Below are 26,769 nucleotides of genomic sequence, written 5' to 3' on the forward strand. Positions count from 1 at the left end.
TTTTCCAAGAAAAACGAATTTCTACAGCGGATGGTATTTGTTCGGGATACGACAAATTATTATCGCCCTCTTGCTTTGTAGATTTAGAAGCCCGCTCTTCGTAATCAATGTGGTTAATGGTTTAGGCCTTATGAGGAAAGCGTTAGGAGTTTCGATATCGCTTAAAAAACTTACTTCAAAACCTTTGCCAAAGCATACATTGCTAAAACTGTAGAAATGGTATAAACAATAGTCCATTGCTATATTTAGATTTTTAATCAATATACGGACATATGCTATAGGTAGGTAGGTACATTTTTAACGCATTAGTCAAAAATAAAATTCGCTTAATTACGAGCAGGAAACCGCCCGTGGGAGGACGACTCAGCATTGGAAAGTAGTAAAAAACTCATTGATTGACCACTATCATTACTTTGATGCGCATTATTCGTGTCATACTCGGTAGAAAGTTTTCAATTATCCCCAATTTTGTCAAGAAAACTGCAAGAAGCATTGTCAAATAGATTTTGTAGTCTCTTGTTGTTATATTGGTAGAGAGAAATCTTTATTTATTCACCAATTTTTGGGAAATCGACTTATTCTATTTATCCACTAAACTCATGCAGATGAACCGGTGCTATGCCTTATTGCCAGTGCTCGGTTCCACAGGATGCATTCCTATTTGTGTGAATTGGATTCATAAAACGCAGAGTATCTATTAAAATATTAAAAGTTATCATTCCAAATGTCTATGTTACATAATTTGCAGATTGCATCGACTAACTGAAGAAGTGCCCATATACAAGCGCCGCCGGTATGACCGAGTGCTGGCTTGACAAGCGTCGGAATGACCGACCGCCGGCATGGTTCGACGCCGCGCCGGTTCGTGCATTACCGGTTCGGTTAGGCAGTTGCCGGTTTGAAATGCTCTGGTTTTGGCGTGAGAGGAGGTATTTTAGGAAAATGTAAACCGCTGAAAATCCATCCCAGGCTGTTTTATACTTGTTAGGTCTACTGCTTTGGGAAGGACATTCGATCTATACCTAAAATGCCCCAAGAGCTACCGAAAGCACAAGAAACGTTTTCAATAAATTTTTTGCAATAGAGGCCGAAAAATTTTTTCGCGACATTTTATATCGTCAGTTTAGAACTTCTTATGCAATTAATTTTGGTGGACCTGAGGCCACCGTTCAGAGGTTTCCAGGCCGTTCAATTGTTTTTTTTTCTATGGGAAAGTCAATGAAAACTCTCATGGAAGGCTCTTGAACGGCCTTTTATTCGCTTTCCGGAAGAATTTAGCTAGAGCTTTTTGGTTTTACTGATGTTGAGGCCCTTTAGAAAGTTTTTTAGGGCAGTGTTTTCAAGGCTCGTATTTTTCGCAGACCTACTTACCGAACCGGAGTGTGTTCAATTGTTTGGGAGCGTAAGAATAGCAATAAAACTCATAAATGAATCTGAAAGATAGGTACCTACTTACTTGAGCGAGGACTTTAGGAAAAATCAAATGGGCGCTTTGAAAATCGAGAAATTTATGAAGTGAACGTGAATGTAATTTCGGGAGAATGGGAGAAGATTTAGTGAGAACTTCAAGAAAAAAAAAGGACTGAAAAAACTTATTGAGAGGAGAACCGTGAGAGGTTCTCGACAGGAATATTAGAATTACCTACTCCTTTTATTACACGGGCGAGCAACGACCGGCGAATTTTGTCTATGCGCTCATTTGACCAGCAGGAACTTCATTTTTACCAGTAGAGTAGGCATGCAAATGACCGCAAGACTTTCCTTCATCAACCTTTAGTTGAAAAAGTAAAAAACGTGTGAAGTAAAATATTGCGAAATTCAAAGTTTCCGTAATGTCAATACGTTCAGTTACATTGTGTGAATTGTGTCATGTATTACTGCATTGCTATTACATTGTATGTATTACTGGTACTAAACTTTAAATTCAGCGCCAGTTTTCCCTCTCCTTTTTATTTCCGAGTTCCGTCATCCGTGGCGTGGCATTCGTTTCGTTAATCAATACATTTCCGGTTGCGGCCATTTGTAAGCGTCTTCTCTGGGAAATTACGTTACAACTTTACAAGTGATTTTGTGACTGTTTACTTCTCCCTTTGTTTAATTAAAATTACGTTTTAAGGTAACATCATTTACTATTATATATCGTTTAATCAGTATGTAGTAATTCCATTTCTAATTGGTGTATTGTTATCGTAGATTTGTTAAAAATGTTGAATACCGGTTTTAAAAGTCTCCTTTTCAATAGATTAAGAATGAGTGTGGAAGACGTAGAACGCTCAAGAGAACGCGATAGGTCTGCACGAGATCGTACTAGGTTTAATGATCAAAGCAGAGATCGAAGTCCTGACAGAGGCAAGGCTCGTGGTGCCAACAAATCTTCTCCATGTCGCGTTTATGTTTCTAATATCCCCTACGAATATCGTTGGCAAGATATGAAAGATCTGTTCCGAAAGGAGGTTGGCGATGTCTCCTTTGTTGAGCTCTTTGTAGACGAATCTGATAAACCACGTGGGTGTGGCATTGTCGAGTTCTCTGACAATGCGTCCGTAAAGAAATGTCTTGAAGTAATGCATCGTTTCGAATTGAAAGGGAGAAAGTTGGTTATTAAGGAGGACTACGGGAATCAACGAGATAAGTTTGGGAATCTCGTCGGGTCTGCTGCCAGTAAACGTGCTCGCGATCGCGAGGATGGCAAAGTTAGCTTTCGTGATGAACGTCGTCCAACTGGTGGATTCGATGCACCTAATCAAATGAATTCGAATCAAGATTTTTCTGATAGGAGCAACACATATGGCTTAAGCCCGTCATTCTTGGATTCGTTGGGTATCAATCTTCCATTAATCAGCAGAGTGTTTGTCGCCAATGTAAGTAAATTGTTTAAAATGTGTAATGTGTAGATATTTGATCCGTTGGCAATCCCTTTGTGTAAGCAATAAGGAGGTAACCGATAAAAAAATCTATTTTATGTTTGAAAATTTTAAAAAATCATGTCTGTATGGAACTATTACTGTTTCTAGTGTCGTAGAGGTCCTCATTTCTTATCCAGGTAGCACAGACATGAAAGTTTCTTGAGTGTAGAGTCAATAAGGTTGTCCTATGTCGCATTGTTGACCTATGGCATGAAAGTAAATGAAATCCAATGTGTAGGTGTTGAAACAACATGGGACATTTTAAAAGGTATTTTAACGGTAACAGTTTATACGGTTTCAATTTTGCTACTTAGTATCCAGATAAATCAAAACTCCGATTGGTGGATGGATATATACACGGATGTTGGACAGAATGTGTTCAAAACTTAAGACAATTCTAAGAATAAAAGTACCTAAAGCAAATGGTGGTGCCCCTAAACTGGAAAACTTCTTGGTTTTTTAAATTGTATAGTCGATTTTCCAGCTGTAATTTTCTCAATTCCATTCACTGTGGAAGCAGAAGAGGAGGTTTAAATCCCAGGTAAGGAATGGTTGTTTATATTTGTGTAGTTGGTCCAGTGGGAAGAGTATGTATCAGCTAAAACTCCACCCACTATAAAATACAAGCATTAAAATATATTGTATGTTTGCAAGGATGGTAAACTTTTACTTATGAACTACCGATTTTGGATTGTAAAGGACTTTGCATTATACAGCCAGAAACTCATTAATCCAATTTATATTAATCCGAACAAAAGTGTGAACGTTGTACAAATCTCCCACCAAAACGTGCTCATGTGCTAAACTTTTGATATTTATTGTTTAAATATAGAACAGTTGTGTTTGGATGGAGTATTCATTTTTGTACGATTTATAACTGTTTATTTCTTACTATATAATTCAAAATATCGTTTTATTGTCATATAGAAAAAATTTGGCAATTATAGTTTTGGGCTGCCAACATCATTTTTGAGTTAGAAATTAAAATTGGTATGCTGGTCGCTATAAATACATGAACACCCAGTGTACTTTGATCAATTTTGATGAAATTCTCAGGACACTTATTTGGCAATAAGAAACTGAAAATTTCAACATAATACAAATTAAAGTAACACTTAATAACCAAGTTTAACAATTAATAACAGCAACAAACAAATAATTGTGCATGAACAACACTACTTAATACTTAAATAGACCCCTTGCTTAAAAAATCTGTAAGTTTACAAATTTCCCCTAATTTTCGGCCACTTCATTTAACCAGTCGTGCATGGTTTCCATATTGACCAAACCTGGCCCCCCCCCCCCATTTTTCCACTGCACACACCATGCCGTTTTTTGAAACGTTCAATCCAGCTATGACTGCACTTGAATTTTTTATTTTGTATCATGCTTCCCAAACCACTTGACTGTTCTGGTCAAACATCGATCTAACTCTTCATGATGAGACTTCCTTAACTTTTTAGCATCACAATTATCACGTTCATTAACATGTAGTATTTTAACCCTTTCTTTACAAATTGTGGTGACTCTTGATTTAGTTAACCCTATTGGTAGACGGACCTCGCTTTGGTTTGTGCTGTTTTGCATTTTTTGTACAAAGCAGTGTTATTGCTAGCCCCTGGTTTTTATTGGTGGGTAGGACTAATGACTCACACAGCGGTTTAGGTAGACTCGGTGACCGAGTCAGCTACCTATTTCATGCAGTAAGTTCATTATAGGTGGAATGTTTACCTGTTAGCGGCAAAGATATAGTTCGCTTTAAGCGGGTTCGTTATAAAGGAAAAAAATGCATTATGAGTATAGGTCCAAAGTACAATTCCTCAAAAAAGTTCGTTATAGTCGGGAGTTCGCTATAAACGGGTTTGTTATACAGGTATCAAATTTCGTGTTAAGTACAGAGATCTCTTATTAGCATAAGTAGAGAGCTGGTTAAATGGATAAATATGGTGAAAAATTAACATAATAATTAACGTTTTTGATTTTTGGCTTTGAAATCGTTATTTGGAGAGGTATTTAAAAACCAAAAAGACTTTTTTTGACCTTCCTGCTACGAAGAGGGGTACTCTAATTTTTGTTTTTTGATAATATTATACTAGTGACTTAATGCGCTTTCGTGGTTTAGTATGCATTCTTTTAATTGTTGCTGATTATGCTTCTATGTACTTTTATTATTTTCTGTAAAAAGTTAGACGCATCAGCATCAAAACACTGTGCAAACTATCCATTGTAAAGATTATGCTAAAAAATAAGTTGTAGAATTAATGGCCGTTTGCATCGACAAATTTAAGCGTAGCTTAAAATTAGTGGTAGAACGATACCGATATTGATATCGGCAATTGTTGCCGATTATCGGTATCGTATCGTATCGGCAAGGTAATTGCGCCGATATATCGGCAAACAATTTTTTTAACTGTTTTAACTCTTCAGTGCATAAATGAAATACTTTATTAAAGAAAATAAAATGTTTTATTCTAAAGTTAACATTTTTACTAAAAAAGTTAAAAAAAAACAACAAAAATATACCTAATATAGCAGGTTCTAAATACAGTATATACTTAATCTATAAATAGAATAGATGAAGCAATGCCAAACGTTTCCTTGCAACGGAATAATTATAAATCGGGACTTTCCCGGTTTTGTGCTTGACCTTGTCTAAATAGTAACGCCATCTATTGTTTGCCGATACGATATATCGGCACGTAAATATCGGTATCGGCCGATATATCGTATCGGCAAAAAAAAGTTATATCGTTCTATCACTACTTAAAATCCATGGCATCCATTATTGAGACAATGGTTGCTATAGATTTTAAGCTAGGCTTCGCTTAAATTTGTCGGTGCAAACGGCCATAAGTGATCAACATTAGTAATTACTATTACGTTATTAGATTAACGCTAATAAAAAATGTTTGTTATATCTATTTTTTTGTAAGTACATGTAATCGAATACTTGTAGTTTTTTTTTTAAATTTTGAACTGTTGGTTTGTTGGTTTCTTTAAACATGCTATATATTTATTTTTTGCCATATTTAGGAAACCTTAGAGGAGGTAAATTTTGTTGTATTTCATAAATCAAGGATCATTTTTCTCCATTTATCCAGCTATCTATCTATATGGTAATGAGCGAGATCTCCGTACTTAAAATGAAACGTGGATAGCCATCATTCATCCTTAAACACCCTGTACAATTATTTATTTAGGTGCAATTCCCCCCCCCCCCCCCCCCTGAAATAAATGGGCACGTGTGATTGCGCTTCTCAAACTTTTGTTCTTAGAATAGTCTAATGATTTGTTTGTTAATCCATATCTTAATCTCTTCCATATAGGATGAGCTAAATGAATATTAAGTTGTCAAACAAATTTTGTAACACAATGCAAGATGTCCTAATGTTGTTTAACACTCTCTTTACACTAATCTACATGTGTACAGTGGGCATTGTCTTTTTATGGTTGACCTCTTTAATTTACACTTGAATTGTTGATGCATATTGTGTTTCTTACTTCGTTAAATCTAGTTTGTGTATGTTTGTTATGAAATGTGGGTGGTAATATGGGATTCCACTGGTTGAAATATTGGAATTTTTAGTATTTGGTTTTTTATTTTGGTAAGATTGAGGTTTTGCTGTACGCAAAGCGCACAATAATGACAAAGGATTCCTTTACAGTTGGATTATAAAGTGGATAAGAAGAAACTTAAGGAAGTGTTTAGGTTGGCCGGAAAGGTACAAAGGATTGATTTGTCCGCTGATAAAGATGGGAAAAGTAGAGGGTTTGCTGTCCTTGAATATGATCACCCTGTCGAAGCAGTACAAGCTATTTCTATGTTCCACAATCAAGTGTTATACGATCGTATCATGACAGTACGTATGGATCGTGAAGGTGATAAAGGAATTGTAAAATTACCAGACGGTTTGAAAGATATAGGAATGGGGTTGGGTTCCAACGGTGAACCGTTAAGAGATGTGGCTCGAAACTTACCTTCCGTTAATAATCAACCTCCTCAACCATCGGGCGCTGGTATATTGGGAGCGGTTCCATCGGTACCGTTGGGTATAGGAAATTTGGGTAATTTAAGCACAGTCGGTTCTTCGGCTCTTAACAATTTAAGTACAAATGCAGCTGTGTTGCAAGCTGCTAACCTTGCGGGTGTAGGTGGTTTGTCGAGTAATTTACTTGCGAATAGTCTGGGAGGTGGGGATTTGGGACTAGCCGCCAGTCTGGTTAATAATCCACTTGTTCAAAATCAATCGTTGGCCGCACTTACCGGTACAGGAAATCTGGGAGGAGGCAGTTCCTTGAATAGTTCAAGCTTCTCTCGCAATGATTTGGGCAGCTCTCAGAACAACTCAAGTTTTCAAAGTTCAGTATTATCGCAAAACAAGAACTACCTAGGTGGTGGAAACAGATCATTCGACGATAAATCTTCGAATTTTGATTTTGGCAATGCAGATAGAGACTCTCGTAATAAACCCAATCAAAATGCATACGGTGGAGTAAATAACGGAAATCAAATGCTGCGAGGAGGAAGAGTAACTGACATGAATGCTGGTGGTGGTGGAGGCGGCGTCGGCGGTGGTGGCGAAAATGGTTATTCAAATAAAATATTGATCTCCAATGTGAGTGTTAATTGTCTAATTCCTTGCAAATATTTCTTTATTTTCTATTGTAGCTTCCGCCAACGGCAAGTTATAAAATGATCACTGAAAAATGCAGCGAGTTTGGAGAAGTTCAACGGTTTGAAGACAAAGGCAACAATGGTCTTCTTGTTGTATTTGGTTCACAGTGGGAAGCAGAACGTGCTATAAGTATCCTTTCTTATTATTGCCCCGTGAGGGGTTCCTTGTTTCTGTCTGATTTTGCATTTGTGCCAATCACATTTTTTCTAAAAGCGGGCAAGGTTGATCTAGTGGGTCCCTAATTTTATGAGATAAATGAGGTAGGACCAAAACATTCAAACTGAAATTAGGACTGAACTACTTCACCAACTCTTGATCTCCACTTACCTCAAACAGTGTTTGAAATTAATTGGGTAGGTAAGTGTTTGTCTGATATTCGTTCATTGTTAATACAATTTTTAGTTTGCTCAAAAATTAGTGTTACAGAAATGTCTTTTTCATTGTTATTTTACGATTTCAATACTTTGTTGACGAGAACTATGAAAAAAATTAAAATGTCTTGTCCACTACATTCATGCTGTGAAATGGCTTTCAACTGGTCTGATTTAGTAAACCAACAAATTAAATGAGATATTTTCCTTAATTAATTTTTCAGAAAACATGGATCGTGCTCGTATTAACGGACGGACCATTGATGTTCGATTCTTTTACTAAGCTATCAATTTCGTTTTAAAATTTCATTAGGTTAGATATAGTTGTATACCTTGGGTACTTTACTTTTTTTATATTTAAAACCACAAAATCGACCCAGATTTGGTTTCGACAAAAAGACACTGATCTATATTAGGTTTTAAATTTTTTCGCATCGTGTGAGATTTTATATTTTAATTCGAACAGTTGTTTATGTATCGCTTAATAGTTAAGTCATTTAAATATCTGTATTCAATGTTCGTAGGTTACTGATTAGGGTTCGTTTGGTGTCTTTGCGTCATGTACATTTTATTGCTGTATCTACTGTTGTGTCACTTGGGCATTATTTCAAGATTTCGTCTGTGCTGCAATGGTAATAGGTAAGTTTGAAGTCCGTTAATCACTGGTTTAGGATATTGGGTTCTACTTGTTGAAGTGGTTGGTAGAGTTTGTGTTCCATTTGCACGATCGAAGTAAAAGATGTTCGTTTACCTGGGGTGTACTATTTTGATTGGAGGATTATGGAGGCAATCGTTCTTGGTATTGTGTGGGCTCGAAATTTTTGCAAATGGAACGCAGTGATACCCGGTATTGTTTCTCATTTACAGGCTTCGAGGTTCTACTTTCTGCGGTTCATTTGGAATAGTCACATTTTTGCAATACAACCATGTCATTACTTATATTATGTGAATATTAATAAATTTTTTTTTATAGGTAACTTCCTTTGAGAATGGTTGACCCTACAATGATTGTTTTGGACAATGATTTCATACATGAAGCTTGGAACCCTACAGCTATGGTGAAGAAATAATTAAGTTTGATTTTTATCGATCCGACATTTCATTTCATCTATTTGACATAAACGCTTTAGACTGTTAATGTACAAATTCTTTTGTATAATTTATACAAAATATATATTATCAATTGTAATTGTGTAGTGTATAATTTTTTCTCCAATTTGTCCATTTCCGTGATGCTTATATAGTGTCTTGTTAAAACTTGCTTCAGTAGCACCAAACGGTAAATAATGTGATTGTTTTATAGGCAAACTTTTTTACCTATATACTATCAAATTAAATTTACTATAAAAATGGGACGCGCAAAACAATTTTTCTGATTTGGTATTAGTTTTTTACTCGCCGTGCGTACATACAAAATTTCATTAATTATCTGGCCAAATAAAAAAATGTGCTTGCGCAAATACAAAAGTTGGAATCCGCATGCGAAATATTTTGTTTGCATTTTAATAGTTGCCCGAGGTTTAAGGAATATTCACTGACACAGAAAACCGGACATTCATATGTCCTTATTAACAAAAAGTATAAAAAGACCCATTTTTAGAGGTTCAGGCAGTTTTTGGGCTGTAACTTGTCGACCCTCTACGTCACTGAAAAACAATAGCGAGCTTTCTTGTATGCTTAAGAACATATTTTCAAAGCGATCGGAGGTTTCTAAACAAAGTTATCGTGCGCACAGACAGCAGTACAAAATTATAAACGTTAATAAGTTTTTTTTCAAACGATTTATTATAATTTACAAAATAATCCGTCCAACTCTTTCGCGCTTAGTATCAAGACTAACATTATTTTATACACTCTTGATCTTCCTACTCTGACGTGTTTTTATGCTTTTATAAAACCTTTAATTAAAACGAAGACAATAAATAATCCCTTGTCAGTAATTCTAATTAAATTACCCTCTACGAAAAATTTAAAATGCCTAGGCAAGGCGGTCATATCTTGTGAATAGGTTACATTCTAGATTCTTATACTTATTTTGATATGGTTACGCGTATCTTAAATCCAATTTATAACCTATACTAACTATGCTTTGATTATTTTTGATGAAAGTTTCAGGACAACTGTCCTTATTGACCGGGAGGCAGCGTACATAGTAACTAAACCATAAGCGACAAAAAATTCGACAATACAGGCTGAAAGTACATTGAAATCTAATAATAACATCACTTGTCTGCCAGTCGTAAGTGGCAGCATTAACTTGGGGCGGCGCTGAATAGGTGACTTCTTTAGGTGATCAACTAAATTACCAAACTATAAGGGTCACGAAAAAGATTTGTATCAAGAAATCCCATTTTTTCCATAGTTTTCAAATATGCTATGGCAGACGATTTCAAGTGCAGCGTTGGTAGCGAAAGACGCCCTCCAACACCCCTGAACCAAAGAGTAACTAATAATAAGAGATGCAGCGTATCATTAAATTGTGAAATAGTTTGAATTTACTCAGTGCTGGGAGGGCGATACTCTGGCCCTCTAGTAACTGAGTTGAATAATTAAAATGTACCGTAAAGTTGGCGAGATTATAGGTACCTGCAGCAAAACGGTAACATTATTCATCGCGGTGTTGCCAAAGATACTCTCCATAAATTCAACGCTGTGTGGGCGAGAGTCGGGTTACTCAAAGCAATGCGTATCAAACTAACAACAACTAATTGTCTCGCACTTCCCCGGTTATCGCCTTTCAGTGCGATCATTCTATAAATAAAAAATATGACCTGCCACCTGTTTAATTCTTTAATTATATTATTGCTGTCCTATAAATACTTACTCCCATTATTTACTATTTACATAAACTCTGCTTTGCACTTCTTTACATCTGCCCTCAATCGATATACGATCAATATTTGATACCGCCAATCCCCTATAATTATAACATGTTTGATGTTTTGTAAAAATCCGATTTCTTTTAGCGCTGCGATCGGATAAGCAAATCGTAATAATTATTTGATATCAGAATAAGAAAGATTCCTTATTCAAGGGCGCTAACGCTAACGACGAAGTGAAAACACAAACACAAAATATTGCAATTTGACAACAATTAATAATTTTTTTAAACTCATTACCAAAGGCATTTACAAAGAAGTTGCCTTGTCATACATCGAAGGCGCGATTACTCGTCAGTCGTCATTTAGGTATAGTTTGCACCTAGGTGAGGACTATTGAATTTATATCTGTCCAATTCAATGCTGCGACCTTTTTCTACTTGGTCAGTGAAACAAAATGTAATTGTACAGCACGATCAAGGAATAGGTGCGTTTTCTACGTCCATACTTTCTTCGAGATCGTTTATAATTTGTATTACTGTCTGTCTCTCCGTGTACATACACGATATCTTTGTTTAGAAACGTCCAATCGCTTTGAAAAATGGTACACATAACACATGTAACATGTTCTTAAATAAGAACTACTGTTTTTCAGCTACGTAGACCATCGGGTCCAAAAGTTACAGCCCAAACACAATCTCGAGGATGGTTGGGTATCAGTTAGTATATCGGATTTTTGTATTAGTTTTTAGTATTAAAATTTCGCGATGGCTTACTGTGCATTGTTCGGATGCAACAATGTGCAACTTTTTGATTTACCCGACCATGCTAAACAAAAAGAATTTGGGGGTCTGTTAACCACCATTTTGAATGTCTGGCTAAAGAAAGAATGCGCAAGAATCTCTACAGGAGTTCATTTATCCCGATTATGAATGTTGCAAAAAAATCTTGACATTCGGGGGGGCTATGGTTAACGCTAGCGTCCCATTACTTTAAAATTTCAAATAGCAAGCGCTGAATCAAATCTAGTAGGTACCTAGGTACCACAAAACTTTGGGTTCAGATCACTGGTAGAGCAAAATCTTCATCGATTCAATAATTTCGCCGCGGAAACTTTAAAATGATTTGGCTTTATGCAAAATAACACAACAGAGAGACAGATCGACGACATCGAGATTTTGTTTGATCCGGATTCCTGGTGCCTGGTAAAGTGTGGGGGGTGGTTTATATTTTCCATTGTGTTAATTCCATAGAGGAAATACAATCATACCGAATGCCGAAATTATAACAGTAATCCTTTTTCAATATGCAGTAGTAAATTTCCCTATGTACATAGCAAACAATACTTAATCTTGCTACGTATAAAATTAAATTATGTATGAAAATAATGAGGAGTTCAAAGGTCGATTTGCAAAATAATATTAAATAAAGATGCATGATGTTATGGCATATGGCAACATTGCAAATAGGAACCTGCAAGGCCATTGCAAGGCATAGCCATGGAGGTTGATTAATTAATAATATTTCATGTGGTTAGGCAACACATTTAACAGATAACTATTTCAACCAAACCTATTCCGTTGTACTTCTTATTATTAAGTATTCTTTGCCTGAACTAAACCATGAGGACCGTATAAAAATTATACATACAAAATTCCTCTTTTTGTCACTGCTTTAAAATATATCCTGGCAGACGATACGTGTAGCTTTAATAGTGGCAGACGTCTTAGAAGTTAAAAAATGTAGGTATGCACACAGCAATTATATCTAGTCTTTCCAAATGTACTGGAATTAAAAAAAAAATAGAATTTGAGGAGAGATGCAGATTCACGCAATTTAACACTGCATTACCAGTTCATCAATCACCAACTTCCTAGCTTATTGCAAAGAAATTTTACTATGTGAAGCTGTCTCTATAAAGAAATGATGCCCAGTTGCACCAACAAAATTAAGCCTTGCTTAAAGTTAAGTCGAACTTAAAATTTATGACAACGATTATTAAGACAATCGTTGCTATGGTGTTTAAGTTATGCTTAACTTTAAGGAATACTTAATTTTGACGGTGCAATTGGCCATGAGACAGCATGTGGCTCTGAGAATTTGAAACCATTACCATTTCCAAATAGGGGTAGGTTGCATAATCTGTATATTATGTAGAGATGTGTAGTGACTTTGTGAGGGCGGTACGTGTGAGATTCTGCAAATGGTGTTCTCCATAGTTTGTCTTCGTGTATTTTACGTTGACGAAAGCGCTATTAGTTAGCAGTTAGCGCACCTGTTGTAGTACTGCAGGACTTGTTTTTCAGAAAGTGTAATTTAAATTTTTGATTTGAAATAAATTTATTTATGAGTTGGTTATATACCGGATGTTTAATTACAATGTAAAAATCACAACTATCATAATACGCAATTAATAAAACCTGATGGTTCCAGGGTGTTTTTACATACCAAAGAAAACAATAGCGAATTAAGTACATAACATTAGATAAACATATTTATATAAAAATGGTGAGTTATTATTTTCCACATCTATTCACTTGGCATCATGAAACTTTTTCTTAATTCGTGCAACATATTGTCAATCGAACCTAAAAATAAGTCTTAGACACATATGTTCGTTAAACAGTTATCTAAAATAGTTACATTTAGAATAACTTTTGTGGAGCAGAGTTTTGTTCCTAAACGAGTAGTCCCCTGAAAGATGTAAAAATATCAAACAAATGTTATGACTAGAGAGCGGATTTCTAGGCTTTATGCTTTTTGTGAATACTGTAAGCATGTCGGAATTGTTGAAAGTAATCATCTAGTTTTGATATTTGAAATCGTCTGGTAAAACTTTGTTATGCTTATTTTGCTTTTTTCGGCAATTAATGTTTATGCCTTTTTAAAGCTTTTTATCCAATTTACAACGTAATGTGGTTTTTTTTCCCATTAATTAACGATTAAAAAAAGTGGATTAAGCAGAATGCACTTCACTGCAATATTATTTTATGCGCAACGGACGGATATATTACTCATGTCATGAAACATGCTTTTTTGCATGAAAATAAAACTTTTTTCTAATTTTGTTGTGCTTTTCTAAGCGCTTTTTTTAAAATTTTATACGCTTATAAATCCGCTCTCTAGTTATGACTCAAAACATAAAACCGTAAACACTCTGGAGGTGCAATTTATTTGATGCCAAATCAAAAGTTTTGCTCTTCTGTTTTTGTTAACTTTTGGTGTGTACCTCAACCAAGTGTTTGATTCTTTGAAACTTACTGCTATATCTTTCTTTAGAAAAGGTAATAGAAACTGGAGTTACAGCAAAAGTAACTCTGCTATTTATGTGCTCTTTGTTGTTCTTCATTTCTGGTACCACATTGTCTGTTATATAAGTCTGATGTTGACTATCAATGGTACTGTTTGAATCTGTAAGTATAAAAATCAACTGTTACTTTGAATGAATGATACCAAACAAGTCATATTTCTTACCAACTTCGCTGGAAGTGTCATTCAATATGTCTTTGAAATCTCCCTTCAGACAAACCCATAAGTCTTTTACCGCTCCCAACAAAACTTTGCAACGCTTAAACAACTTGAAATTAACTTCTTCAGTTGTAAAACTTGATGTTTTGTCCAAAAAACAATTTTTTGCCATCACTAATTCGTGTAAAACTACAGAGCAAATAATAATCCACATAAAACCAAAAGTGATAAGATGCAGTAGTCCTACCCTTATGAATTACTCCCAATTTAATTAAAGCATCATCTTTTAATTCGTTTAACAAATGTAAGGAAGTTTTTATCATTGTGCCTAATTCTTTGGTATACAACAGAAAGGGATCTATCATAGCTTTGTCAAGAAGAATTCCTGCAGATATATGCTCCCACATTTTCTCAGCATTCAATGTTAATGCTTCATAAATGATCTGAAAAATTATTTAAAATCAATACTTTGACCAGTAAATAACTATTAAACCTCTTGCCAGGAAAGATTGCTGGTCACAGAACACTTGATCCCGGTCTACAATTTATGATTTTCTAAAGATGTGAGTCACTTCCGGGATAATATAGTGTCAATGTTGAACAAAAAGACTTTTCGTTCAACATTGGCACGATCTTATTCGGGAAGTCGCTCGCATCTTAAGAAAAACATAGATTAATCTATTATTAACACTTAATACATTGTTACATCAACACACTAACCTTGCAGTAAGCTTCAGGTTCTATGATATTATGTACAATACGTCGAAGCTTCTTCATTTGAACGATCCAGTACTTTTTAAAAATATTGGCATATTTCCTCCTATGAGGAGCATGGTTTGTAGTCATAGAAACAAAAGATGGAACTAATTCTTTCTCCAAGAACAGTAAATGTAAGACTAAAATCTGTAAATCTAGCGTTCCTAAAAGATGCCCTTTGCGTCACAAATTCATTTGAGTGAAATGATCATACGTTTATTAATACTGGAACATGCTAATGAAAATAGGGCAATTTGAAATATTCGATCCATGTGGAGATCAAAATCAGTTATCAAATCATCTAATCTTTTTGAAGAATTTGAGTTATAGTTCACACATGCACTATAAAGATCTTCTACAAGGTCTTGATAGTTTGAGAATATCCTTAAACACAAATTCAAAACAGCCACGTTCACTTTTGCTTCTAGTGAGCATAATGCACTGGTATACATTTCAGTCATTAAGTTGAACATATCCAAATTATGTTCTTGTTTGTTAATTTCCACTTTGAGTTGATCAACACTGTTCAATACCTAATAAAAAAGATCAGTGAATGTGTACGGAATTGGTGCACAATACAAACTGTTCGGCATGCTGCAGTTATTATTTTGTTATCGTCATTGTATCCCACTTGACCTATTGATAGTGCAAATGAAAGGATCTCCTCAATAGTTCCACTTGATGCATTTAAACTATCTAAGGCATTGGGGACACCTTTCGAAATATCAATGTCTTCTGCTTTGTCTAAGCATGTGTCCATCAGATTTATAAAGCTACCAACATTACCGTTGCTTTTCAATGTACGTGCATTTTGTGATATACTAATAAGTTCCTTAGATATGCAACCATTCACCTCCTACAAGTCGATTAAGTAAATATACAGAAGTAGTTGCGGACGAGCTACCATTAGAACGTCTTTTTCATTTTTGTGTTCTATAGAGACCGATTTAAAGAAATCATATGTGACAAAGTAATGCATTACAACCACTGCCAAATTATAATATTCTTGCTTTGGTAGGGAAGTAGCATCGCAATAATCTTTGGTTTTGTCTACTATCTTGAAAATGAAAGCCGCTATATCCTAAAAGTGGTTTATCGTTTTAAATAATATAACAGAACAACTTACGTCCAGTATTAACTCTTTTGGGTGAAAGGGGTAATTTGCTAGATATTTTTTTAAATCTTCTACTGCTTTGAAAATACTTTCTTTAGTATTTTTCTCTTCCATTTCACTGCCGTGCCGTCGATTTTGTTCACAAATATTCAAAATTTAACGGTTTTGTTTACCTTGGAAAAGAGTTTTTCATATCCGAGGTGCTACTCTCATAAAATAAATTAATTTTCATACGGGGCTTTTCACATACAAATCATACAGCAATCCAAATCTGTGCAGTTATTTATGTATATTAAGGGCATAAAAATGATGTTTATATTCTTGATGACGACGAATTAAAAAGCTCGAGACCCGTCAGGCCCGAGAGTATAAACATCAGGTTATGCCCGTGGTACATGCAAACGTCAAACATAATTTTAAATAATTCAATTCATCATGAATGAGGCAAAAGTTCCAGAAACTATTCGAAATAAGCCCAATCTTGTGAATTAGTAGGTATTGACATTTAATAATGGACGTTTCTTTTGAATTTGAGAGCTTTTGAAGGATTTTCTAAAAAAAAACACCTCCCAGTGCTTTCTATGTTCCTTCCTAGAAGCATTATAAATTCTGATAGACCTTTTGTTATAATAGTGTCTTTCTTGATCCTTGGTCTTATATTTCAATGATCATCTTATCTATCTTGCTGCGAACTTCCAACGGTCATATTTCGACAAATTAAATTGTCACAATAAGAAAGTTGCAAACTGCAATAGGTGATAATAGGTATTGATTTACCTTTACGGTCCTTAATCAATAAGCAGTAAATTAATTATCGCCAATAATTACCTACTCTGCAAAAAATTCAAATTGACAAGAAAGGTCATATGACTCATATGAGTTTCAAGTACGTTATATAATAATAATAATGATAATAATATGATTTATTGCCCAACAGAATAAAATTCCAATTATAGGACAATTACTAATCTAAGAAAGCACAATAACTAAATATACTAATATCTTAACCTCTAACCTATAAAAACCAAATTAAATGATATTAAACTTAAACAAGATTAAAAATAATGGTCGAGTAAACATTCAGATTGAATGGTTTGAAGCTTAAATCTTTTGCTTGTGCAGAGACGACTGCAGAAACACTGCATGTCGTAAGAGGCGACTAATCATTAACGTAATCGGAGTTGGACCAACAAAAACATGGGTGTGTTGTCCTATATGAAATTTATTCATCTACAGAATCACAATAATTTTGATCAGAAGACGCCGTAAATCTCATGGAAAAATATCACGTTTTAGGACATTCTGGTGAGATTTTTTCTAATTGGGAGGTGTATTAGTATAGAAATTGCTAATTCTGTGTGATTATTTCTTTTGGATCAATTTTCCTACTTATCACTCTTAACCTCATTTATAATTTTGTTTATTTGATGTATGCTTAGATTCATAGTCTAAGGATGTATGTATGTTCTCTACACACACACACACATTTTAAGTTTTACAGATTTGAGACCTCCTTTGATGGCTTTTTCACAACCTAATACTCAAAGAGGTAAAATATAACAAAATAATTTCTTTACCTTCACACTTCATCTATTGCAGAAATAGCAAACCGCAAAATTTTGGAGGATTTATACTTAAAAAAGCAGATTCTTCTTAAGCAAGGAGTTGCTTCATCTTTAAATCCACCCACAACACCAGCTGTTGCCTCAACTAATTCAACCAGCCCTGACGGACACACTAACGCCATAAGTTCGATGCAACGTGCTGCTCTTCAACAGGCAAATGCACAGTCGATGGGATATTTTATATCACAAGATTCTTCATTTGGAAACTGTGTTTTACCTGTTATTCCTCGTTTTGAGACGAAATAATTAGTACAATGTGGCCTTGTATGAAGTTGAGACATCTTGAAGAACTTTTACAACAAATTGATGGTTTTGATAATCCTAAACTACTCTTGGAGCAGTATGTTACCCCTTCGCACTTAGCTTCACATATGCTACATACGATTCAGGTGAAGTTTTGCTTTATGTCTCATTAGTTTTCAAATTAGAGATATTTTCTAGGCACATTATGGTGATATAGATAGTAAACTTATTGCAGACTTAGGGAGCGGTTGCGGTGGTCTGACATTAGGAACTGCTGCTTTGAATGCAGGTTTGGTGATTGGTTTCGAAATTGATGCAAATGCAATTCAAATATGTCAAAATAATATTAATGACCAAGAATTTTCAAATATTGACATCGTTCAATGTGATATAACGAGCAATTCATTTGTGTCACGGTATTTAACATGTAGTTAATGTATTCTGTGTTTGAAATGTCTAGTTTTAGTTGGTTTAAAATGTTTGACACTGTTATTATGAACCCACCGTTCGGAACAAAACATAATGCCGGAATCGATATGGATTTCCTTAAAAAGGGGTTTGCTCTTTCTAACAATGTGATTTACTCCCTACATAAAAGTTCGACAAGGTTAATAGCTTTACTGTAATTATGTTATTTGAAACAAATTTTTTAGGGCACATGTGTTAAAGTTTGCAAAAGCAAACGATGTTAAGGCAGAGGTGTTGGCTCAGTTAAGGTATGATTTGCCAACCACATACAAATTCCACAAAAAAGATTCGGTTGACATAGAAGTTGATTTTTTTAGATTTCAAGTATCGAAAAATCCATGATTTTTTTATTTTAAATTGTATAAAAATCAACGAACACAATTTGTTGTAATAAATATAATTATTCAAATTTGATTCCTTGCGCCAGCGGTAAATTCTTGGAATGGTTTATGGTTATTGTAGAGCGTCTCATATATTGTTTCCATGCGTCACTTCCAGATTCCCGTCCGCCTCCGGTGTGTTTTTCACCTCCAAATGCACCACCGATTTCAGCTCCTGATGTTGGAATATTTACATTGACTACACCACAATCTGAACCCTTAGGTCCTATCCACTACAACAAAAAATTATGTAAAATAGGTAAGATTCACTATGAGAAAATGTGCTTTCTAAAGAAGTGGTAAAGTACCCGAACTCAGGTGATTGGCTACAACATATTGTTCACTTGAGATTTTCAACATGTATAACACCAATGTGCTATATATCTACGAGGTGTCTGTGTGAGTTGGTCTGCACATGCGTCTCTATTTCTCATTTTTATTAAATGGGAACAGTTAACTATTGAATTTTTACTTTTATTTTTTTGATGATCAAAGATAACTGAAGGATAGTATAAAACAGCATACGCAAAATTAATTACATATTAAATTGATGTCGAAGAAGAATAAAAAATTCTTTAATTGCATAAAAATGAAATATATGATGCTCATCCCGAGGCTCATCCATTTAATAAAAGAAGGTTGTTATTCACATGCCAGTAACCACCATTATTAATTTCAGGTCAAAAGATTTACCTATTGAAATAAGTAATTCATATTAAAGTTTCCCTCATTTTTTTTTAATTGGCGTTTTATCCATATCTATCTTCAATAATACAAAATTTACCCAGATAGGCCCCAGATTGGGGCACTCTGTATGTACCTAAGCTACAATCTCATTGGTATTTGGATAAGGGGTCGGTAGAGTATGTTTGACTATCATAGCAGCTCTTAGGTATATCTATTTTTTTTGCAAGTATCTCTCTGATGCAGAATATACCACAGTCAAATCTTACCTCAAAAATGTTTCCAATACTCTGAGTAAATATACTAGAAGATAATCCTTGGGAAACTTCATTGTTCCATGAAATGCCTTCCTGCACATTTTCTGCTTTTAATACATACACAATGGGTGCAAAGCATTCTTCGTGTACTAATTTGTTGTCATGTTTTAATCCAGTAACAATTGTTGGCTCCACAAAATATCCAGGTCTGTCTATTTTCTAAAAAAATTAAATCTAGTTAATATTGTTTCAATAACATGTGACTCATACTTTGCCACCGAATTCGATCGTTCCTCCTTGTCTTGAAATTTCGGAAATTGTGCTTTGATATTTTTGTACGGCAAGTTCGTTGTGTAAGGGCCCAACTAACACTCCTTCATCCAGCGGATCTCCCACTCGATCAATTACTTGATGATACGCTTTTTTCAGTTTGGTGAGGAATTCGTCATACACCTAAAGGGAACACATAAATACTCATATAAAACTTGAATAGTTATTTGACTTCTAGCGAACCTGATACCGTCTGCTCGAAAGAGCTCATTGTGACACGTGAGGTGCATTAGAGGATTTTTGTCAAATATTTTTTTATTGTACTTTTGAGAGAACACATCGCAGTTACTAAGCACCCATAACCAGCAGGTTTTTGGGTTTAGATTGAAAGTGATTGATTATCTAAGTACCTAAATGTTCTTACCGATTTGTGTAAAATTAGCCTTCTTGTGGTGGTGCAACGTTGTCCCGCTGTTCCGACGCAAGCGAATAGACTAGCTTGAACAGCCATATTTATATCTGCATCATCTGCCACAATAATTGCGTTGTTTCCTCCAAGTTCCAGCAAATGTTTCCCAAACCTTTTTTGGACTTCCACACCAACCTAAATGACACGTTAGGTCATTTTCATGTAATAGAAGTGTCTGAGCAGCTTACCTGCTGACCGACTTTAGTACTACCAGTAAAAGACAACAACTTAATTCTATTGTCTGCTGCTAATGCTTTCCCAATATCACTACCGCCGCAGCATAGAGATGAAATAGCACCCGGAAGATTATTTTTTTCCAGCACCTTGGAAATAATGTTTGTGGTAGCCACTGAAATTAAAGGTGTTGTTTCGGCACTCTTCCATATTAAAGTATCACCACACACCTGAAAAAAAAACTGAAAAGAGTGTACAAGTTTTCATATAGTACCATTGCAAGAGCACTATTCCATCCATACACCGCCATTGGGAAATTGAAAGCTGTTATCACACCAACGATCCCAAGTGGGTTCCATTTCTCTAGAAGAACATGCCCCGGTCTTTCAGAAGGGTAAATTGCTCCAGCGAACGTACGCGAAAGTCCAACGGCATAGTCGCAAATATCGATAAATTCTTGCACTTCACCGATTCCTTCGGGCAAAATTTTTCCTAAAAATGGTTTTAGATATAATTATGAACAATTCTAGACATTTAGGTAATGAAGTACTTACCCATTTCTAAAGAAACCAGCTGTCCTAAGGGCAATAGTTGCTGCCTAATTGCGTCGCCGATTTGTCTAACAATTTCACCCCGTTTCGGGGCGGGTAAGTCTGCCCACACATTCCAAGCCTTTTCCGATTCTTTTACGCACGATTCGTAATCTTGTATGGTACCTTGATTTACATCGGCAATCACACGGCCGTTACTTGGACATACTGATTGAACGACCTAGACAATATATGCGAATGTTATTGTGGTAAGATTGAGGTGGTTTAGCTTTAGATCTTTAATCCAAAGTGTTGAAAACAGAAAAAAAAAAAGATATTTACCGGTCCTGATCCTTTCCACGTTCCATCGTATACACCGTAATTGACAGGTTTTAAACCCAGATCTTTGAGAAATGAGTACTTTGGATCGTTAATGAGATAGTTACTTGCGGAAGCCATTCCTCTGGAAGCAATTAGGGTGTTATATGCAGACAGTATATGCTTGCATCGAAATAAGGACATTGGAAACGATGTTACTTAATGCGCGTTAGCAACCAAACTGATAGTATGTTATCAGACCGTAAAATTCTATGACGTGCAAATTGATAAATATATCTATCAATAATTATCAGTTCTCTTCATAAGTGTACCACTTTATTGAAACTATATGCACATATCGTCCGCTTGTAGCAACGACCTTTCATACACAGGGTGCTATACTTATATTTGTACTGAGATATCATATATATATTGGTATATCTATTTACCATTAAGTACCAATACATGAGTGCACCCACAGCGCGAAATACGTGAATGAAAAATCTTTCACTGGGGTATTCTTTTTGAAGATGGTAGGTTAAACCATATATTGGGAGTTTAATATTCACTTTGGGTTTTACCCTAGGTTTCACCATTATAATCGTAGCAGGGTACATGCAGTTGATGATTAAAAATCTCGCCGATCTTTGCTTCTTTCTAGAGAAAACGAACCCACTTACTTAGTGCTAAGAATGAAGGTTGACGATCATGAACAAAGTTTGCGTCTAAATTGTGCCCCATTTGTATAGGCGGCGACGATTGAAGCCAAGGTGGCAGATGATTGAGGAATTTACAAACCTTTTTTGAAACAATTCAGTTGTGCATCAGCATAGTGTACTTACACTACGGCATCAGTTGTATTATATTGGTATATAGGTACATAGTGTAATAATATAGCTACTAATTTGAAATGCCACGATCCTTAACCCCCTGGGGTAGTACCCTGGATTTTGATGGGTCGATTATAGACAGTCGAGTCGGGTTAAATATCTCAGTTTGATACCACCCATTAGTTCGGTTAATCATACCCATGCGTGTGTCTGTTTTCGTTGTATTAAACCATTGAATAAAGATTCTTTACTTGCATATAAAGGCGATTATGACACTCGGAAGAAATTACAACACTCGCCTTTGGCTCGCAAACTTCACCTCGTGTCATAATCGCACTCTTTATATGCTCGTATAATATTATTCAGTGATCAAACATTTTTTAAGTGAAATTCACAGCCGGCACGCTGGTTTTCACCATGCCTCATCTAATACAAACGTAGCGTAGCAAGTAGTTACAGCAACTACATTTGTGGTACCCATTGACAGTGTCTGATTTCGAACACTAAGTACTTCCTTTTGTATGTAACACATGTAATAATTAAGTAGGGTTGGAGATTAGAGAAAAAGTCCGCACTTGAGTAAAGCTATGAAATTTGGCACCATATGATCTTCAACGTGGTGCCACACTCATCTACCCCTGGAACCCCCGAAAGTGTGGCGTGCTAAAATGACTGGACCATTTTACTAAGCTCCATGGTTGTGAAACACGTTTAGAATATTAGGAGTCGACTACTCTGGGGCACAAATAAGCCTAGTACCTAGATGTTGCTTATACATTTAGCCGAGGATTACCCAATTTTTATATATATTTCATTTTTTTCAGTGTTTTGGCTCCAAACTTGCATAATTACCAAAAAGGTATTAGGTAAGTAAGTACTTAAGTCACATGAAATTTTTATGGCACTCAGGGGTATACTCTGACTCCTTTCAGAGCAGGTAGCCTAACCTAACCCTTTGGGTACTGCTAAGTATAGGTGCGTCATTTACGGATTATTTAAAATTATGATTGGACTTTCTAGTCTCCCGCTGTGCTGTAGCTGCTTAGCAGCACCCCAAGGGGTAGCTAGTCAACCCACACCGAAAGGGCTCTGATTAGATTAGACCCTTTTTAGTGCCATAAAAACTTTATGTGACTTAATTACCTTTGTAGCTATAATTATTATAAAGTTTGAAGCTAGAACAGTTAAAAAACCAAACAAATACCAGATGATCCAAACTAACTGCATATAGTTTAAATTTGGCGCGTAAATTTTTTAGTTTTTTTACTTAAGGCATCAGATGATTTTTTACCTGATTAAAAGCTAGGTAACTTTTTTATCAGCGATTAAACGCTAGGTAGCTTTTTATCGGCGTAGGAATGCGTAAGACATATAGTGGTTGTAAAATTGACTGTCTTTTATTAATCTCCCTAAAATACACTCGATCTTGGTTTTAAATCAGGATAATTTTATTTTTAATTCACTCAAATTTTTGTTGCCTCCTAGAAAAAACTCGATCAAAAGCACATAATTCTAGTTTTTTCAGTTGTAACAAAACTTTCGTGTAAAAATCTCTGTAAAAATAAAATTATCCGATTAAAAATCAAGCTCTTGTGTATTTACTCCCGATTAAAACTTTAATACGCGAACGTTTTCGTAGACGAATGTTAGACACCGGATCCTTGAAATTCGTATGCGCAAAGATCATACAACCGAATTAAAATAAAAAGAGTATCTATTTTAAATTATTTGATACACCGTAAAAGTAAAAATGTATCTTGAACAATACTACATTTTAGGGGAAAAAAGGAGATCAATGCAACATTTTTTCAATCGTCGCCGTTGCCACAACTACCCCACACTGACACATTTCTGTGCAGGACTACCACGAAGGCTTCGCTTTTTTCGGCAATTAAACCACTCTAAATCGCCTCTGCCGAGCTGTGCAAAACCTTCAGTAGCATTGCACAGGAAAACCATGCCTTAAAACCCGAATTTTTTCCTTTTCGGGCGAAGGAGGAGACCACATCGCATCCTGTCAAAGCATGAACACAGGAAGTGCTTCACCCACAAACATCGATTCCTGGTATTTGGTGATAGAAGGATACTAAACGGACGACGTCCAATTTAAAAATTTACTGTCTTCTGATTGGCTAACGGACAAACGGAAACGTATAAACGGGAGCACACTGTATAACCAATGACGCGAAGCATGAACCCACCTTTATACGCTTTCTTAAATCGTTGAAAAGTTTTCCCTTTATCTTGTTTCCCATTATAGAACACAAATCTTTTAGAAAACAATTTTATTTATAAAGAAGTTTGATCTTATTTAACCATTTTCAATGTATATAACAGACATGAATGGTTAAGTAACGAATAAACGAATGCGGCTATTTAAGCATTAGCAATTAGGCGGTGTATTAGGTACGATGCCTACACTACCAACCACAGCAGAATTGCAGCTGGGCACAGAGTTTTTGTTGTGGTTTATGTATTTTTTTAGGATAAATCTGTTTCTTGGGGAACTGAGGATCTTGTTTTCTTTTTCGAGGAGTAGCACAAATGTTCTATTTTAGTGTGTTATTACAGATTTAAAATTTAATTTTATAAGGTTTAAATATCGATAAGTTGCAATATATACCTCTTGTTCTTCTTCCTATACAAAATTGTAAGATGAACATTTGTAGGCTATGTTTATTTGAAGGAACAGAGGAAGAAGTGTGTTCAATTTGGGAAAGCGAAATTCAAGATTTAGCTATGAAAGTTAATGAATGTGTCTCGATAAATGTAAGTAACTTGGCTCATCCCCTTGTCGATACATTTCCGATGTTTTAGATAACACGAGATGATAATATATCAAGTAATATTTGTGCATCTTGCATTCATTATGTAACACAGTGGGAAATTTTTAGAAATATGTGCCATAAATCAAATGAGGTACTCATTAAAGCGACGATTAAAGATATTGAGGAAATATCAACAAAAGATGAAGACATTGAAATTGAAAGCCCTCTCTCAGATACTGCAGTTATTTATAAGGACAAGTCTGATTCTGATTCCGAGGAAGAGTATTTGGAGAGTGAATTTATTGTGAGTGTGCGTTTAAAGTGTGCTCGTCTACAATTATAATTACAGGAGTTTTCAATTAAAGAAGATCTAATTACAACTGAAAATGTGTACCAATGTCATATTTGTTTTATTGAATTTGATAATTGTTTTCAATATTTGGACCATCAAATAACTCATAATGGAGAACCGGTTTTTCAATGTGACAAATGTTCTGATGTAAACATGTGCATTTGGTCATGCTTTACATTGTACAAGCCTGTTTCAGGTCTATGCTACAAGGGAGCAGTTGGTTGAGCATGATAAAAATCATCGTACACCTTGTCCTCATTGTGGAAAATTGATCTTGAAGAGTAGCATGAATTTACATTTAGTGAAACACTCAGATCGGTTTCGGTATGCTTTTACAAATAGTTTCTGAGCAATGAAATTAAAGTCTGCAACATAGGTAACCAATGTAACTGCCATGTACATGCTTTGTCCATGCATAGTTTCGAAAGTTGATTTGTTTTTTGAATGTGGACATCATGGCATTTCAGAGGAGTTCAGTTGAGAGAGAAGAGCGAACATTAGAATAAAGTAGACTTCGCTTTTAGGAAACTAGCATGCACAAAGTAATGGTATGTTGTAAATCTATGCTGTAGAGTTTACTTATTTCGCTCTCATTTAATCTCTGGAACTGTACATGTAACTTTAATTAAAATTTTAGGTGTACACAGTGTGGCGGACGTTTTAATTCAAATGCTGCTCTCGCACAACATACCATAACTGTTCACACTGATATAAAAGATCACATCTGTGAAGTCTGTGGAAAGAGGTTTTCTTCTCAAACTGCGATGAGAGTGCACATGAAATCACACAGTGATGAGCGTCTATATCCTTGTAAATTATGTGATTATGCTGGTCGGACTGCTTCTGCAATTTATGTTCATATGTCTACACATGCTAATGACATGTGTGTATGTGAGGTGTGTTCGAAAACATTTAAAAGTAATCGCAATTTGAATGATCACTTGCGTAGAGTACATACAAAGGAAAAGAAGCACACTTGTTCTTATTGTGATAAAAAATTTGTTGATAGATATATGTTAAGTGTCCATATTCGATGCCACACTGGTGTTAGACCTTATCAGTGCAATTTTTGCAAAAAGTCATTTATTAGGTCTGATGGGTTAAAAGAACACATTGCAATTCATGGACAACGGATTATGCATGACTGTAAATTGTGTGGTAAAAAGTTCACTTCTAAACGAGGCTTGACAAGGCACAGTTGTATTTCTGTGGCGTAAAAATAATGTACGTACTATGTATGTATGTGTCTACTTTTTAATAAATAGGACTGTATATTAAAGACTGAATTATT

The 26,769-nt window shown here is 35.3% G+C and overlaps 6 protein-coding genes across 10 annotated transcripts; 4 read left to right on the forward strand and 2 right to left on the reverse strand.

Moving 5' to 3' along the window:
• Positions 1–1,972: 1,972 nt before the first annotated feature.
• LOC116162755 (myelin expression factor 2) lies at positions 1,973–9,142 on the forward strand. Of its 3 annotated transcripts, none has more exons than XM_031476451.1 (6): positions 1,973–2,116; positions 2,243–2,861; positions 6,572–7,522; positions 7,576–7,711; positions 8,178–8,592; positions 8,927–8,968. In XM_031476451.1, the coding sequence occupies exons 2-5, from the start codon at positions 2,250–2,252 to the stop codon at positions 8,234–8,236; spliced, it is 1,758 nt and encodes a 585-aa protein (XP_031332311.1). In that variant the 5' UTR covers positions 1,973–2,116; positions 2,243–2,249; the 3' UTR covers positions 8,237–8,592; positions 8,927–8,968. The 3 variants fall into 3 exon arrangements, with proteins under 3 accessions (XP_031332311.1, XP_031332309.1, XP_031332310.1); XM_031476449.1 differs by having other exon boundaries at positions 1,986–2,116; positions 2,194–2,861; XM_031476450.1 differs by having other exon boundaries at positions 1,986–2,116; positions 2,194–2,861; positions 8,178–9,142.
• Positions 9,143–13,131: 3,989 nt separating this feature from the next.
• On the reverse strand, positions 13,132–16,303 carry LOC116163049. Its single transcript, XM_031476887.1, has 10 exons — positions 16,123–16,303; positions 15,901–16,077; positions 15,580–15,852; positions 15,211–15,529; positions 14,961–15,160; positions 14,488–14,683; positions 14,247–14,429; positions 14,034–14,183; positions 13,416–13,466; positions 13,132–13,360 (listed from the first exon to the last, which is right to left on the reverse strand). Exons 1-10 carry the CDS (start codon positions 16,222–16,224, stop codon positions 13,302–13,304), a joined length of 1,710 nt encoding a protein of 569 aa, XP_031332747.1. The 5' UTR covers positions 16,225–16,303; the 3' UTR covers positions 13,132–13,301.
• An 896-nt stretch (positions 16,304–17,199) lies between these two features.
• On the forward strand, positions 17,200–18,007 carry LOC116163053 (SOSS complex subunit C). Its single transcript, XM_031476893.1, has 3 exons — positions 17,200–17,415; positions 17,612–17,659; positions 17,710–18,007. The coding sequence occupies exons 1-3, from the start codon at positions 17,385–17,387 to the stop codon at positions 17,979–17,981; spliced, it is 351 nt and encodes a 116-aa protein (XP_031332753.1). The 5' UTR covers positions 17,200–17,384; the 3' UTR covers positions 17,982–18,007.
• On the forward strand, positions 17,954–19,061 carry LOC116163052 (methyltransferase-like protein 5). The gene is made up of 4 exons (XM_031476892.1): positions 17,954–18,124; positions 18,177–18,394; positions 18,445–18,585; positions 18,632–19,061. Exons 1-4 carry the CDS (start codon positions 17,990–17,992, stop codon positions 18,786–18,788), a joined length of 651 nt encoding a protein of 216 aa, XP_031332752.1. The 5' UTR covers positions 17,954–17,989; the 3' UTR covers positions 18,789–19,061.
• LOC116163050 (alpha-aminoadipic semialdehyde dehydrogenase) lies at positions 18,772–21,786 on the reverse strand. Its single transcript, XM_031476888.1, has 8 exons — positions 21,553–21,786; positions 21,235–21,451; positions 20,955–21,172; positions 20,695–20,910; positions 20,462–20,641; positions 20,038–20,220; positions 19,780–19,986; positions 18,772–19,059 (listed from the first exon to the last, which is right to left on the reverse strand). Exons 1-8 carry the CDS (start codon positions 21,730–21,732, stop codon positions 18,847–18,849), a joined length of 1,614 nt encoding a protein of 537 aa, XP_031332748.1. The 5' UTR covers positions 21,733–21,786; the 3' UTR covers positions 18,772–18,846.
• Positions 21,787–23,890: 2,104 nt separating this feature from the next.
• On the forward strand, positions 23,891–26,769 carry LOC116163051 (zinc finger protein 2 homolog). Of its 3 annotated transcripts, none has more exons than XM_031476890.1 (6): positions 24,152–24,915; positions 25,028–25,127; positions 25,176–25,430; positions 25,476–25,625; positions 25,675–25,802; positions 26,116–26,769. In XM_031476890.1, exons 2-6 carry the CDS (start codon positions 25,098–25,100, stop codon positions 26,693–26,695), a joined length of 1,143 nt encoding a protein of 380 aa, XP_031332750.1. In that variant the 5' UTR covers positions 24,152–24,915; positions 25,028–25,097; the 3' UTR covers positions 26,696–26,769. The 3 variants fall into 3 exon arrangements, with proteins under 3 accessions (XP_031332749.1, XP_031332750.1, XP_031332751.1); XM_031476891.1 differs by lacking the exon at positions 24,152–24,915 and having other exon boundaries at positions 25,013–25,127; positions 25,176–25,200; positions 25,253–25,430; XM_031476889.1 differs by having other exon boundaries at positions 23,891–25,127.

This window comes from Photinus pyralis, unplaced genomic scaffold (assembly GCF_008802855.1).
Source record: "Photinus pyralis isolate 1611_PpyrPB1 unplaced genomic scaffold, Ppyr1.3 Ppyr1.4_LG2, whole genome shotgun sequence".
In the NCBI taxonomy this organism is placed as follows: domain Eukaryota; kingdom Metazoa; phylum Arthropoda; class Insecta; order Coleoptera; family Lampyridae; genus Photinus; species Photinus pyralis.